At 41.1% G+C, this 14918-nt stretch overlaps 2 protein-coding genes across 3 annotated transcripts; one reads left to right on the plus strand and one right to left on the minus strand.

Moving 5' to 3' along the window:
- The first annotated feature begins 2660 nt into the window (after nucleotides 1-2660).
- LOC308121319 (chymotrypsin-like protease CTRL-1) lies at nucleotides 2661-7934 on the plus strand. Of its 2 annotated transcripts, XR_013936093.1 has the most exons (7): nucleotides 2661-2769; nucleotides 3262-3276; nucleotides 3384-3552; nucleotides 6042-6108; nucleotides 6225-6310; nucleotides 6954-7102; nucleotides 7250-7934. XR_013936093.1 is itself a non-coding variant. In XM_080482497.1 (6 exons), exons 1-6 carry the CDS (start codon nucleotides 2715-2717, stop codon nucleotides 7562-7564), a joined length of 972 nt encoding a protein of 323 aa, XP_080338623.1. In that variant the 5' UTR covers nucleotides 2661-2714; the 3' UTR covers nucleotides 7565-7934. The 2 variants fall into 2 exon arrangements, 1 of the variants encoding a protein (XP_080338623.1); XM_080482497.1 differs by having other exon boundaries at nucleotides 6042-6310.
- A 258-nt stretch (nucleotides 7935-8192) lies between these two features.
- Nucleotides 8193-11907, minus strand: aldoab (aldolase a, fructose-bisphosphate, b). The gene is made up of 7 exons (XM_080482476.1): nucleotides 11684-11907; nucleotides 10393-10511; nucleotides 9863-10129; nucleotides 9588-9748; nucleotides 9024-9282; nucleotides 8747-8946; nucleotides 8193-8622 (listed from the first exon to the last, which is right to left on the minus strand). The coding sequence occupies exons 2-7, from the start codon at nucleotides 10502-10504 to the stop codon at nucleotides 8530-8532; spliced, it is 1092 nt and encodes a 363-aa protein (XP_080338602.1). The 5' UTR covers nucleotides 10505-10511; nucleotides 11684-11907; the 3' UTR covers nucleotides 8193-8529.
- Between the last annotated feature and the right edge of the window lie 3011 nt (nucleotides 11908-14918).

The following is a 14918-nucleotide window of genomic DNA, read 5'->3' on the forward strand; positions in this document are numbered from 1 at the left end:
AAATGACGCAGACGTCGCACGTTGACAGGAAATAACAAGAATAGAGGGTCAAAAGACATGACTCAAGCTTTCGTTGACATTCTGACTTTACAAGAACAAATAAGTACAAATATCTTAAACATCAGACTGATTCAGAGAAGAGTTTCTCCTTTGTTGTGCCATTTAAATGGATCAAGACTGATTGAGTCAGTTGAAAACAATGAATGACAGAACATTCATCAAGCATTTGCGAGAAAAAGTGATCAAACATGGATGATAGAAACATAATCTATACTATTGTGTATTTATTAAACATTTTGTGTAATATCAAAATGAAGTTTGAGCATAGCCTGTCTTAAATGCCAAGTTATGAACCTCACCGCTGCATAAATGTCACTCTTCCAATTGTATTATCAAGATGACCCATTTATTGATCGGCAGGCAGTTACAACAATATGACCAACATGAAAACCTACTAAACTCTCACATCATGTTTTATAAGATCTCCCTGGGCTCATTCCCTCTGATGTTTATCACGAATCAATAAAAGTCTGGTGGACAGTGGCACAAAGTCAAACCCACAGAGCATTTACAATACAAGTGCAACACAACCTGCCGATTCAGAGTGTTAAACATTGAACCTTTAAAATGCACACCTGTCTGCTCTTGAATGAAGCTCCCATTTACACTCAGTCACCTCGAACGTCAGGTAGAGACACATCAAGGCACTTGTTGTGACTGCGACGGCGCAATACTCACCATGTTTAACGAGAGGAAGGAGGGCAACATAGAAGAGGACTTTAAACTGCATGGCCGGGCTTGTCTTGAGACCAACTTCTTATCATCGGGTCCTTTTGCCGTCTTTTATAGGGCAATGACGTGACAGTGGGTGGGTTTGTCCCCGCCAGTTGGGTAATAAGAAATATTGTCTTAGGGCCTCAGTGAAATGAAAGGAGGCCCTTGATCTGTGTACGTCCTCCTAAATAAACGAGGCCTGAAGAGTTACAGAGTGTGAAGGGAAAGACGGGGGAAAGGAGGGGAGATGTGACGGGATGCACAAGTAAGGGAAACTGGTCACTTAAAATTCAGCCGGGCCTCTGGCCAAGGTTTTGGGGCTACTTTACATTGGTGCAGTGTTGCTGGGGACAAACGGGGAGAGTAATCCCACTGTGCTTATGTGGGCAAACACTCAGGCGGGACTACAACTCTTTTCTCTGTAGGGGAAAAACGTTAATGTGGTGTTAGGTTTTGCAAAGAAATGAACCATCCCTGTTTCTCCTTTTCACAGACTCTCTGTATCTTCAGTCAGCCATGATTGCTCTCTCTCCGGAGGTTAATGTTTAGCCACACCGAGTCCTCCTCGTCTTGAGGGAAAGATGTTATCTGTTTCAACTCTTCTCAATTAACTTCATTCCCTGTTTAAACAGTCTCACCTTTTGTACTTTAATCATCATCAGTTCGGACTAATTTCTTATTTGCGACCCCAGCGCCTATCTGTGTGGTGCTGGTCAGTTTTTCTTCTTTCTCTTGTTCCGTTCACTGCTTGAAAGCCTTCAGAAGAGCGTGATGAATGTGTCCCATGTGTTTGTTTGTCAATGGTACCTGTGCTCACACGGGACTCTTTTCATCCACTGCTGTGTTTTCTCTTCATTCTTCATCTGACAGCTCAGTTTCTTTTATGTGGTGGAAAGATGGAGTGGACTTGGTAAGGTCAGGAGGAGACGGGCGCCTCACCAGCCGAAGGAGAGAAGGATACTATTCAACTATTGTGAACATGTTTTTGTATTTCCAGTAAGTTCCATTTCGTCATGATGTCAGCAAAAATTATCACCGTGGCAGGGGGGTGGAGGCAGAAGAAGTCAAAAGCCAAAGGTGTTCCTGAAATGTATTCTGGTCGGGATTTCAAACAGTGGCTTCAAATTCTGTAAAGGACCAGAATATTTTGAGATATTTGTACTACATCTTATCAAACGTCGCATATTTTCACGCCATCACATTTATCGTAGCAGCTTGACCCAACATTTAGCTGTTAATTCACACACCTCATTCAATTCACACGTTATAGAAATTTCTTAAAGAGACAGAAATACGGACAAAAAAATATAATCTTTGAAAGAAAATAATTACATTTATTGCTGTTGACATGTTCTATGTTCCGGTTAAGGTCAGGGTCAGACAAGTTGCAGTTGGGGTGAGGTAAACAGAGTAAAAAATAAATAAAAATGTATGTCATGCAAAACAATAGTCATGAAAACACAATGTGTGTGTGTCTGCTTCTTGTTTCTCCTGTTTCTTCCATATATCAGTGGAGGCCTGAGACCTGACTGATGTTTGATGTATGAAGATCAAAGTGGGGACACATATTGCGTCACAGAAAAATTATTTTGGTCAGGCAAGTTGTGAGTTACATATATTGAAAAATACAGTATGTGTGTGTGTGTGTGTGGGGGGGGGGGGGGGGGGTGGAGAGGCATCTATTTTTAAAAGACCTGGTTGGAAAGGTTTGGTTGGTCTCCATTGAAAGATAAAATGCTGATTGTAAAAGTCATCTAAAAAATATGTCTGGAATTAAGTGATATCTAATGTCTGCGGTAACAGCTGGTATGGAGAGAAACAGGTTTGTACAGGGAGTGTTCATGTTGCTTATAAACCATCTGGATGTGGTTCAACAAGGAAAAAGAGTTTATGACAGAGACCTGATTAGTAAAGAGGCAGAACATAAGTGACTGTACAGCATGATGACCTGGAGAGTATGTATGTTCTTGCTGAGTGCAGGCCTCACAGCGACAGGTGAGACTTTACCTTAATTTATTTTTATGTTAGTGATGTGGATAGATGTACACTGTATTTCAGTTCAAACCTATTTCGAAATGTACTTTCGTTTTTGTACCTTATTTATTTTTCTTTTACAACAAGCCACATAGTGTAATTGTGTTTTAACATGAAGCCGGACATTATCTCTTTCTTTCTTTTTTTTCAGTTGAGCTTTTCATGAACAAAAATAGATTCACATGCTTTTCAAGTTGATCTGAGTGTCAGGTGATCCGAAATTATTTGTGTGAACATGGTGTAATTTCACAACTTGTTATTGTATATACTATATGGTACTATAATACTATATTTACCTTGAACAAAATGCAATCATGGGACGTAAAAAGCATTAAAAAAAGAAGTATTCTTCTGACTTCAGCGCCATCCTGTGGCAGCCACTTGCATATACCAACTTATCTGTGTCAGAATTGTTGTGCAGACTAAAATAGTTTTTTTCTCTGACTTTTGCAGGGTCAAATGCTCAGGGTGAGTGCACAAACACTTCATGACTACATATAAAGATTTTGCTTTGACAATAATTACAGTACATGACCTTCCTGTTTGTCCGACTTCACTGTAAATCTCTTTCCCAGACTGCGGAGTGGCTCCTCTGAACTCCAGAGTGGTAGGAGGTGAAGGTGCCCCGGCTGGATCTTGGCCCTGGCAGGTCAGCATCCACCTCAGTACTGCAGGGCTTCATATTTGTGGAGGGACGATCATCAGCGAGGAATGGGTGATGACAGCTGCACATTGCATTGTTCGGTGAGTAATTCTCATCAGCTTTAAATTGATTTCCCGTCCTTACTTTGCTCCCAATTTGACAAATTTGACAATTCTGATTCAAATAAAAGTTTAGAAAAAAATGAATGTTTTAAATAGTTTTTATTTCATTTAGAAAATAATCACATTCATGACTCAAAACTGAGATGCAAATTGAATTATAATTTGTATCTTTGCTGATGATTAAGCACTGGTATTCTCTAACAAACATAGTACTACAACAACAAAAGTTATACGTGCAAATGTGTGTGTAGCCCTACGGTGCTTTTCCTGCTAGTAGGAACTCTTACGATTCGAAGGTAAGGCTATCTAAATCTAGATTCGATGAGGAGGCTGGTTGTATATACATCTAACAGTTTAATAACTGGTAGATTCCACTCCGAAAGAAGCACACGACAACAGATTTAAGTCTTAGTTTGAATTAGTATTTGTTTTTCCAGTTCTTTCTTTTTTTGTAAGTCAACGTTTCATTTGAAATAACACAACAAATGTACAGATCAACAACAATATAACCTCTGAGATCTCAGGAAAGAATAAAATAAAAGACAAAAAAATATAAAGGTGGGTACCAAATAAAATTTACCCCTGAGTGCACTCAAATTAGGATCTGTAATACTCAGTGTCCATAAAAAAAAGGAGAGGGGAGGGAGAGGGAGAGGGATACCCCAGTGTGACCGTTGCAGCGCTGTTGGACGAGGAGATGGATCAGGGAACCAGGCACCAGGGCGAACGAAGAGGAATCCAGTTCAGCAGAACCAAGAATCAGATCCAGACGAATCCTCTAAAAAAACAGTCTGCAGAACGTGCAGAAAATTAACTACTAATCAGTCTTTGTGTTCTTATTCATATTCCATTCCTCAACTCAAATTTAGCTTATCAGCTGAGATAAACAAAATAAAACAGTATTACAATCAAAATTGGCACTCATTTTACACATATTATTTATCTTCAATACAATATAAATCATAGTATTGGAACCATCTTAACATACACAAAACAACTCCAGACATGTGCAACTTCTTGTTCACTGTCATTTCTTCCATGAAAGGTGATTGTCCAGGTGAAAGTAAATAAAAAAGTAATAACTTCACTCTTTCCGGAGTCAGGTTCAACAATTAACACTCTCCTGACTGGTTTTCCTCGTCAGCAAGGTTCACAAACATGTTTATAGTCATTTCTTATGTTTTAATCGTATGCTAATACACAGAAAATGTAGTCAGGACTCACCAGGATAACCACGTTTCTAAATGATTTTCTTTTAAGTTTCAATGAGTTCTAAACATTCACAGGTGCTCTCGGTTTGTCTCTCCACGATGTGCTTAGCTTAGCAAGATGGATGCCAGAGAAAGAAAACAACGAAGAAGTGTGCTAAGTGTGTTAGTGCACTGCCACCTTTTGGCGAAACTCAGAATTACACTCCATTCATTTTAACAAGTGTTTAAATCATACTCTATTCTAGGATAAGACAGGGCAAAATAACAGGGTTACATGTGCATAGTATGGCTATGAAGCTCATCCACCACTTCCATGAGAAAAGGGCCAAGATGTCTTGAAAACAAACCAAAAAAACTGTGCATCAATAAAACTAAACACAAGGTACAACATTTTAATATTTCTACATTTACCAAAGTCTTTTTCTTCTTTGTCTTCTTTTATTTTTCCAAAGTTCCCACATGTCTCTTGAAGTAAAGACTGTGATTACTATTACCACCTTTTATATATCAGAATGTATATTTTCACTAGAAGTCTACATTGAGTAGCATCAGTAGTTTAGACAGGCAGGACGTAAAACAAATTGTTAAATTACTTCCTTATTGCTGGAGGGAAATGCAAGATAAGCCCCCACACCTAAAACTAATTTGTCATGGCCAAGTTGACAATCTTTAACGAGGCTTCTGGCCTCAGAGAGACACCCAATCGCCAACATACGTGGAAACCATAACCCAGCATTCACCAATGTTGGTATACATCATCAACATCAACACTCAGATGTCAAGTCACCTCCAGTCGATAGTTTGTGAAAATGTTACGCAACTGGCCAAGCAATTACATTTTATACACGGTGCATTACACTTTACACTATACACTTCTCTTTGCTTTGCAACCATGAGCCCTGCACACAACCAATACTGTTTCTGATCCTTAAACTGCGCCGTCACACTTCTGCATTTTAGAATTACTCAATATTTATCCAGAAATAGCTCTTATTCCTGTCTATAGCTCATCCTTGTCGAAGTAGAACGGGATCACATTGGTCATATCTGTATAGAGGTCTCGGACTAATCCAGTGGTTTCAATAGAAATGAGGGAAAATTGTTATTTTAGATCCAGAGTCTTTATTTTATTACTTGAACACGAACTCAGGTTGCCATCATTCTATTGTTTTCCATTTGTATTGATGTCTAGTAAATATTTTGATACAAATAATCCTTTTGGCAAATAACATTTCTCTTCTTCTCTTCTCAATACAGTGCATCTGCTAGTGAGTACACACTCTACTTTGGAAGAGACACCCAGGCTGGCCCCAATGCTAATGAAGTCAGTAGAACGTTGGCCCAGATCATAATTCATCCTAACTATAACAACACACTATTCAACAATGACATTGCTCTCATGAGGCTCAGTAACCCAGTCACATTCACTGACTTCATCAGACCTGTCTGCCTGGCAAGCAACTCCAGCCAATTCAACAACGCCACTTCCTGTTGGGCCACCGGCTGGGGCAGGACAGGCAGAAACGGTGAGGAAATGTCCCTTTATGTGTTTTTATCTGGAGCTTTTATCAAAATGTCTCTCTCGAGCAATCGTGCTTTTAATAAATCTGCATTGAAAGTGTTGCTTCTCAATTGGGGTCGTCACTGCAGATGTGGATGAGTTTGCATATTCCGGTTTGGTTGAGAAACTCCAGTTAAGAAAATAAAATAAGGTTATGAAACTGCAGACAAGCCTTTCTGTGAGGGCTCAGCCCTTTTATGGTCTTCACAAACAACACTATATGTGTCACTGCTTTTACTGCCTGACAAATTAGGACATAATATAGGACAAGGCCTCTATTTGACTTCAAAACAGCTCTGATCTCTCAAAGTATGAACTCCGTAAGACCTCCGAAAGTGTTCTTGTGATACCACATAATGCTCTGGTGCAGTTATTTAGCTAAAACAATTCAAAAGTCTGGAGAAATGTTCTCATCTCCCCTTACTCAGTATTATCAGAAGCACCGAAAGTAAAAAGAAGCCAGTGGTCATACTGATATAGCTGGTCAGTGTAAGATTGATGAAGCTCTGCCTATTGGATTCAGTTTCAACCGTCGCCCAGCGCATTTAGGGGAATACACATTTCTGAAAATTGCTGACACCAGACTGATTTCAGTTTCTCTTCCACAGAGCCTTTGCCACCCTCCTCCCCTCTGCAAGAGGTTCAGATCCCTGTCATTGGAAACAATGAGTGTGCCTGCACTTACGTCCCAGTTGAAGAGGCAACGATCACTGGCCAGATGATTTGTGCGGGGCAAGAGAACAAAGGAGTCTGCCAGGTTATAGCAGAACTCATTACTATTTGATCGCACACACTAAAAACAGCTGCGCTTAACAAGATTTTATGTTTTTATCTGATGTGACCATGTGATTCTGGTGAGGCTCTGCTATTTCAGTGCATGTTAACAGCTGTTCTATTTTTTCAGGGGGACTCTGGTGGACCTCTGCAATGTAAACAAAACTCATCGTGGATCCAGGCTGGCATTGCCAGTTTTGGAGTGCCTTGTGCAAGGGGCTTCCCTGAAGTTTTTTCCCGAGTGCCTCAGTTCCGGGCTTGGATCACTGAGCAAGTGGCCGGGGCAAACGTTACATTCGTGACGTACACGTCCAATGGCACCGACCCGGACAGCAGCTTTGTGTGTCGCGCTGACAGCTCTGGGAATTCCACCAAGTTTGCAACAGAGCTGGCATTTTTTGTCATCTTAGTGAAGGTGTTTGTGCAACACATTTTAGATTTCTAGGAGTTATTCTAACAACTACCTAATGAAACTATGATGGCAAAGTTTTGCCTGAATATTTGCACTGCTTATCAAGCTAATTTTTCACAAATAATTATTTATATTGTAAGCAAGATGACAAAGAATATGTTTTCTGTTCCTTTAATCACATTGATTGATACTGTAACTATGTATCTACAGAAATTAAGTTATATTGTTCTCTTGGTGATGGAGAACCAGGTTTTCAATAAGAGAGGCATGCTGTACTACGATATAAATGTAACTAATAAACTTCCTGCTAATTGGTGTACTTGAACGAAGCATTTAAATTGTGAAAAATAAATAAAAAATAAATAAAAGTGCTTGAACACATACGGTACATGTGTTTCATCTCAAATGTTCCAGTGCTCCTTCAATGTCAAACACAGAACTATGTTTGGCAACGAATACTTCATATGACATTGATATTCAATGGTGTGCTGCCAGTCTGTTTTCTACTATGAAATCCGTCAAATTTACAAAATATCTATTGGATTTGATCGTGTATTATTATGGCCAATTTAATGGAGTTTAATTGATTTTGCATACATATAACATAGGATAAATAAGGAAGTTTTAAAGTCCAGTGCAACAAAAAACAAGTGAAACAACATTATGGGGGTGAATACTTTATTCCTTGGTGCCAGTACAACTCTTGTACTGTGTTTGGTGGAAACACACCACGGAAAAAAAGTGAAGGTTGTGTAAAAAGAGAGTGGAAATCTTCACCTGTAAAAAAAGGTGTTTAAAAACAAAAAGGCGAGGGAATGGAGGCAGAACATTTTTCAGGATCTTCTTGCTGCAGCAACGACCATAAGGAAAGTCTTTTCCTTTCTTCTCCTCCATCTTCTACAGAGAAGCTGGACAAGCGCTGTTGTTACTGTTATTGCAGTGGAGGGCGTGCCCTTTTCCATTGTGATGTTGTGACGGTGGAAGAAGGGTGTTTATGTTTAATAAGCGTGGTTGGCCACGAACAGAGACTCTCCACCAGCAGCACTGCTTGCAGAGGAAGCATATTTTCCCTGGCAGGCCTGGCTGTTTGCCTACAAGAGGACAAAGGAAGATATTATTAATGAATGTTATTTTGTACATAATCCAGATAGTTCTTTCTCGTAAATAATGAAGAATTTGTCATTTTGAGTGGTATTTTTAATTATTTACACATACCAGAGCTCTCTTGATGAACTCATCCTGGCAAGCCTTTCCATTCTCCTTCTTGCCACTCCAAGCTTTCAGGGCAGAAGCCTGCAGGGCGCGGCCATAGGAGAAGGTCAGGGCCCAGGCTCTGTGCAGAGGGCACTGGTTCATGGCATTCAGGTTGACGGAGGCCTCCTCCTCACTCTGGCCACCAGACAGGAAGGTGATGCCTGTACAAGACGGAACACGACAGCTGAGAAACTATTTCAACTCTAGAGGAATTTCATGTGAAAGGCTAAGGGCTTACCAGGGACTGCAGGGGGCACAGTGCGGCGCAGGGCGGTAACAGTTGCCATTGCGATCTCCTGGTTGCTGTACTTGTGCGAGCAGGAGTGTCCGGCAGTGACCATGTTGGGTTTGAGCAGGGTGCCCTCCAGGTAGACGTGATGGTCAGACAGGGCCTTGTAGACAGCAGCCAGGACCTTCTCGGTCACGTACTGGCAGCGCTTCAGGTCGTGGTCGCCGTCGGGCAGAATCTCAGGCTCAACAATGGGGACGATGCCGTGCTGAGGAAGGCAAGAGAAGTCAAAAGGTTTTATTGGATGAGACTGTGAAAGCCAAGCATAACATGGACCTTATTTGGCAAAAACACAGACTTAATAGAAATAATGTGTACTTCATTGTTTGTTCCAGAATAGAAATATATTATCATTTTATCCAAACCAAAAACCCACACAGGATGTCAGCTCCATGCAAGGATTTAATTACGCTGTCATTTGATTCGACTGAAGCCAACAGGGCTTTGCAAACTCATTGGAAGCTTGTAAAGTTCAAGGAGAGCCTGTCAGGATCCCCAGCACTTGTGTCTCACCATCTGGCAGATGCTGGCATAGCGGGCCAGGACGTTGGCGTTCTCAATGATGGCCAGGCGGGAAGGAGTAGTGGGGGTGATCTTCAGAACACAACGCCACTTGGCAAAATCAGCACCATCCTTCTTGTACTGGGCGCAACGCTCATACAGTCCATCCAGACCTGAGAGGAGAACGAGGATGAATTAGATATATTTGATTTGACAAAGGTAATGTGGGATAAAAACTGTCTTTATTATTGAAGAATGGCTTGCGTCTAATATTTTCCAACGCTCACCCTGGGTGGTCGTCTCGCCGTTGGTTCCGGCCAGGGGGACAACACCTTTGTCGACCTTGATGCCCACCACCATGCCTCTCTCTTTGAGATACTGTGGGAAGGACTTGCCATCGTCGGTCTTCTGGTACATGGTCTCGTGGAAGAGGATGACGCCTCCGATGCAAGGGTTGATGCGGTCGTCGGCGGTGAAGAGAAGCTGGCGGTACAGCCTCCTGTTCTCCTCAGTGTTCTCAGCATTGATGCTCTGGAAACGCTTGGCCACACTTCCTGGAAGTGATGAGAAAGGTAGATGGATGAGAGGACGCTCCATTTGATCACAGTGGAATGTATGGGTGAGTATAATAGTAGATATTTGCAGAATATCTTTAGCTCAGATGAGATAAATGCTCATTTGAAGTCATCAACAAGCCATGTTCCTGATTTTACTTTCAGTGTGGGTTATAGATAAATGGCATATATTTTAATACATCATACTTCCTATTGAAATGTAATCAGTTCTAAGTGACTTCTCATTCCGATTTGTAATTTACCAGTGGACTCATCAGCGGCGAGGATTCCCTTGCCGGTGGCAACAATCCTCTGAGCAATATCGTTGAGCTCCTTCTTCTGCTCAGGAGTGAGGAAAGGGTATGCGTGAGGCATCCTGACTCTGGGTAAAAGAAGGAGGAGAACATTTTGTTTGTTATAGACAAAGCACAAAGCAGAAATCTCCGAGTGTGAAGTTGAACAGGTCAACTGACTGCCAAGGTTGTGACTCTGCGTGTTGTTTTGCTGGAGAATGTGTGAGCAATTATAGCATGAGCATGTACCTGAAACCTGTGTTTGTCAGTGTGTAGGAACTGGTAAAAAAAAAAGCTTCTGGCTGTGTAATTTTGTTGCTGTCATCTGGTAAAAAAAAATCCAGCCAGCTGTCTCGACTGTGTGACTGCAGTTGTTGCAACTAAAAGTGTGTCAGCTTGCTGGTATAACACACTATTCCCCAGGCACATTATATGGTGGCACAGGGGATCCAGTGTCAGAAATCCCACCTCCCCCCTTCTCAACTACCCTACCCTCTGCATATCTGACCACCCTTGAAACGTCCTGACAAGCATGTGGGTGACCTATTCCATTTTCTAACCTCTTATCCCTGACCTTTTCATTCACTCGCCCTCGCTCCTCCCTGGACTTCACCCGTCCTCCACACTATCATGAAGTTGGACTAAATATACACAGTGCATTACTGCATTGCGAAAGCCTCTGAAAGCATCGTGGCACAGAATAAAAGGTGTTACGTAAAAGAGAATTGTGCAGCTTCATATCCAATTCCCGGAGAGCCATGCCTCTCTGCAGTCTGGATGCATTTAGACAGAGCTTATTCAAATGAGTGAATAAACTCTGACCAGTTGACTGGTGGAAACTTCCAGAATGTGGTAACAGTCTGCGATGCATCAAGTACCAGCTGAACTCCACGGGTATGTCAGCTAGAAACAGTGCAGATTGAAAAACTTTGCATGGTTTGCAATGAAGATTCACACTGCAGGAAACCAAATGACCTATAAAAACCAATAAGATCACTCAGTTTGGTTTTCCCACGATCACACGGCATCTCTGGGTTACATGTGAAAGAGATGTTTCAAGCTATACATATGTGAATTTAGACCATCAGAAACCACACACAGGTCCAAGCTATGTGAAATACTCGGACATTATCTTGAGTATCTGAGTATCCTCATGCACTTAATGTGTGACATTAGCAAAATGTACAGTTGGCAGCACACAAATCCAGCTAAAACAAGCATATGTTTAAATCAATTCTTTGAGTTTCATACTCTTTTTTACCTTTGAGGTTGGGAGGAGTGCTGAGAGAACAGTGAGGGAGGGAGAAGATCCTGTCTTCGTCTGCGACACCGTTGCAGCCCACTGGCCCTTGTATTTATCCCCCCATTGTGACCCCTCACATTTCAGCTGCCTGGCTATAAAAAGAACAGGACGCAACCAGAGATGGCTTGTGACATTCAGCAAGACTGGGGCTGGAGTAGCATGACGGTGAGCGGCCAGTGAAAGGGCAAAGAGTGCTTCAAAGAGAACTGGGAGAGAGGCACGTATAGTGGGAGTGGAAGAGGAGTGACTCCGGTAACAGTTGCATAATGGTATGAGGGGAAAACAAAGAAAAAAACTTTACATTTTTTTTTTTCAACTTCAGTGGGATGTGGACAGTCCTCACATCCATTTTTTTCTTCCTGCACATCTTTGCAACCTCGACAGCTAATTCTAAAGCAGCGATGTGAAAATCTCACATAGGATTTAGATCCAGTTAGTTTTAAATTACTTGACCAATAAAAAAACATGTGATCACTCATGATAAATCTATCACACACACACACACACACACACACACACACACACACACACACACACACACACACACACACACACACACACACACACACACACACACACACACACACACACACACACACACACGCACAAGGAGCATGTGGTAGCATTGCTAACCTGCCCTTAGAAATCTAAGCCAGACACAGCGACACAGTGTGCTGATCCTTGACCTTTTCCTGACCTTTCTCAATCGTCTTTGCATGGCAGGAGAGGGGCAGGGGACAAGGAGGGAAGTTGGGAGGCCGTCCTGCCAACCAGCATGCTTTGAAAGGGCGCACATGCACAAAAAGTTCGCCAAGTCGCTCAACCCTTGGCATCTGTTCCATTTTATCTCCCTCTGATAGGTCAGGGTGGGGAGCCACAACATGTGGCAGCACATTTTAGAGGACATGTGATGTGTGAAGCTGGAGGAAGTTTGCTGCATTGGGTGTTGGGTTGTGCTAAGAATTATGAATTTTACCACCAGTGAGGAGACTGAAAAAGATGTTCACTTCCTGAGTGATGAACCCATATCCACACTGAGTGGGTGTGGGCTGATTGAGCCACTGAAACAGCCATGAGACAAAACAAACACATTTAGTTTGGTCATCATCAAGTGGACTGTTGAAAACTACTATTTCTGGAAGTAACATACTAACTAAACGACTTAAAATGAGTGTTGTTTCAATATGCATGTTAAAATAAGCTTTGTCACACACGCAAACTGCTTCTGTCTCTCCATGCTGTGATCACTGAGCGGACTGTAGCTTGAGCTGACAGATGATTCATCTTTTCAGTTACCTTCCATTTACTGGAAGATTTACACTCATTAATCTGGAACTCCTGAACACAACATTAATAGTAGCCCGTATTCACAATTTCTGTGCTTGCTCTAAACAAACATTGGACTTCTATGATGCATACACATTACAACAGAGCTGTGTGCATGTTCTCCATTTTATACCAACATTGCTGAAGCCTTTAGAATTTCTGTTCTTAAAAAACATGCAAATTATGGGGAATTACAGAACAATGCTAGTTAGGTGGCTCAAATCACTGAACAAACATTGAATAGGTCTTTGGGGGGAACAGGAAGCTGTGACTTGTCGCTGCTCATGTCTCCACCACTGTGCAAAGGCTCACCCGCCACCCAACAGCTCCGAGGGCTCCACTGTGGCTGCTCACTGCTCTCAGTGTTTGTGGTTTAACTCTGACTAGAATGAGTCAGAAGCTTCACTCAAACTTGAAAAATTAAAGCAACATGACTTGAGTGGTTACTCTGGAAATCAAGCTGCACGGAGGCTTGTTTGTCGCATACCAACTAGCAATATTTGCTGCTTAAAGTGTTGGTAACATTAATACACACCCTGATTTCAGTGGCGGCCATTCAAGGTGCTCAATCAAATCAACAGCTTAGGGAAGGTGATATTTTTCACAATTATTATGTCTCATAAAGAAGCTTTTAGATAGAAAGAAGTGGTCGCTCTTCATATGTAGCCTGCAACTATCATACCTGTCACACTCATTATGATAAACTATCATTTTTTTTCTATAAATATCTTTATTTATCATAATTGTATTGCATGATTTGCAAAATTATTTGACCTTTTATTGTTCTTTTTTTTCCAAACAGAAAAGGGCATTCTAAAAAAAAAAAAAAAAAACACCTCAGGGAAAAATTAAGATTACAAAGTAAAACAAACTCAGTTAGTTACTTTTCCTGATATGAAGTTACTTTACATTTTCAGGAACTTACTGCTATGAAGGAGTAACTTATAAATGCCACTGAATTTCAGTTACTTGCACACCACCAGAAATAATCAGTAGTTAAGTCAAGTAGAACAGATGAATGGAGCATCTTCCCACATGACCCAATGTGATGACCGCTGAAAGGAACTGAATCATCAGACCCACCCACAGAGTGTCGATGGCTCTGATGTGTCCCACACTTCACTACACTGTGAAAGCAGTCAGCGAGACAAACGGAATGTTTGAGTTACTTTCCTATGGTACTCTTTATTTTCAGTAACTAGTGAAGTAGTAGAAGAAATTCTTTATTGAAGTAAGATATTCACACTGATGCTTTGTGGAAGCCATCGCTTCAGGTCTGATAGGAGAAATTGCATCTGCTCACTGACATCAACAGATAAACCAGAGGAAGTTGAGAAAAAGGAGAAATGGACCTTTTTATTTTTATTTTTTTCTTTTCATGAGGACACTTGTTTGAAATGGGTTTCAGTGAGTGGGAACGATCACCAATTCAAACGTTTCATAGCTTTAAATGAGGCCGAAAAGTTGAAACGGTCCTTGTATTTGTTTCCCATAACTTTATAGAAAAGAAACAAGTCAAAGTACATTTCACAATATGTTAATAATTAAGACATCACATAATGGTTCAGCTTTCCAGAGTTTGTTTAATAACTGAAAAGGGGTACAGGGGTCTGCAGCTCTAGAGCCACATGTGGGTCCCCTGTATGGCTCTCCAAAGCTTTCTGAAAATTATACAGTATTTAGAACAATTTTCTTCCTACAATTATCTTATTTTTTTTTAATCATATTAGCAAACCAGGCTTATTCTCGAAAAGACTCTACTGGTTAAAATGAATAAAAAGGCTAAAATTATTGGTAAAAAAGATTCCAAATTGCTAAAAACAAGAATAACAACAGAAAAAAAAAAAGGTGTTCGAAGAAGCCCTGC

This window comes from Lipophrys pholis (assembly GCF_963383615.2).
Source record: "Lipophrys pholis genome assembly, chromosome: 1".
In the NCBI taxonomy this organism is placed as follows: domain Eukaryota; kingdom Metazoa; phylum Chordata; class Actinopteri; order Blenniiformes; family Blenniidae; genus Lipophrys; species Lipophrys pholis.

Bases quoted from the DNA above. Each gene is read 5' to 3' on its own strand.
- aldoab (XM_080482476.1), bottom strand. From the start codon at position 10,504: ATGCCTCACGCATACCCTTTCCTCACTCCTGAGCAGAAGAAGGAGCTC. The intron at 10,130-10,392 runs GTAAATTACAAA...CATCACTTCCAG, and splicing joins CGCCGCTGATGAGTCCACTG to GAAGTGTGGCCAAGCGTTTC. The intron at 9,283-9,587 runs GTGAGACACAAG...TGCCTTCCTCAG, and splicing joins ATGCCAGCATCTGCCAGATG to CACGGCATCGTCCCCATTGT.
- LOC308121319 (XM_080482497.1), top strand. From the start codon at position 2,715: ATGATGACCTGGAGAGTATGTATGTTCTTGCTGAGTGCAGGCCTCACA. The intron at 6,311-6,953 runs GTGAGGAAATGT...TCTCTTCCACAG, and splicing joins GGGCAGGACAGGCAGAAACG to AGCCTTTGCCACCCTCCTCC. The intron at 7,103-7,249 runs GTTATAGCAGAA...CTATTTTTTCAG, and splicing joins AGAACAAAGGAGTCTGCCAG to GGGGACTCTGGTGGACCTCT.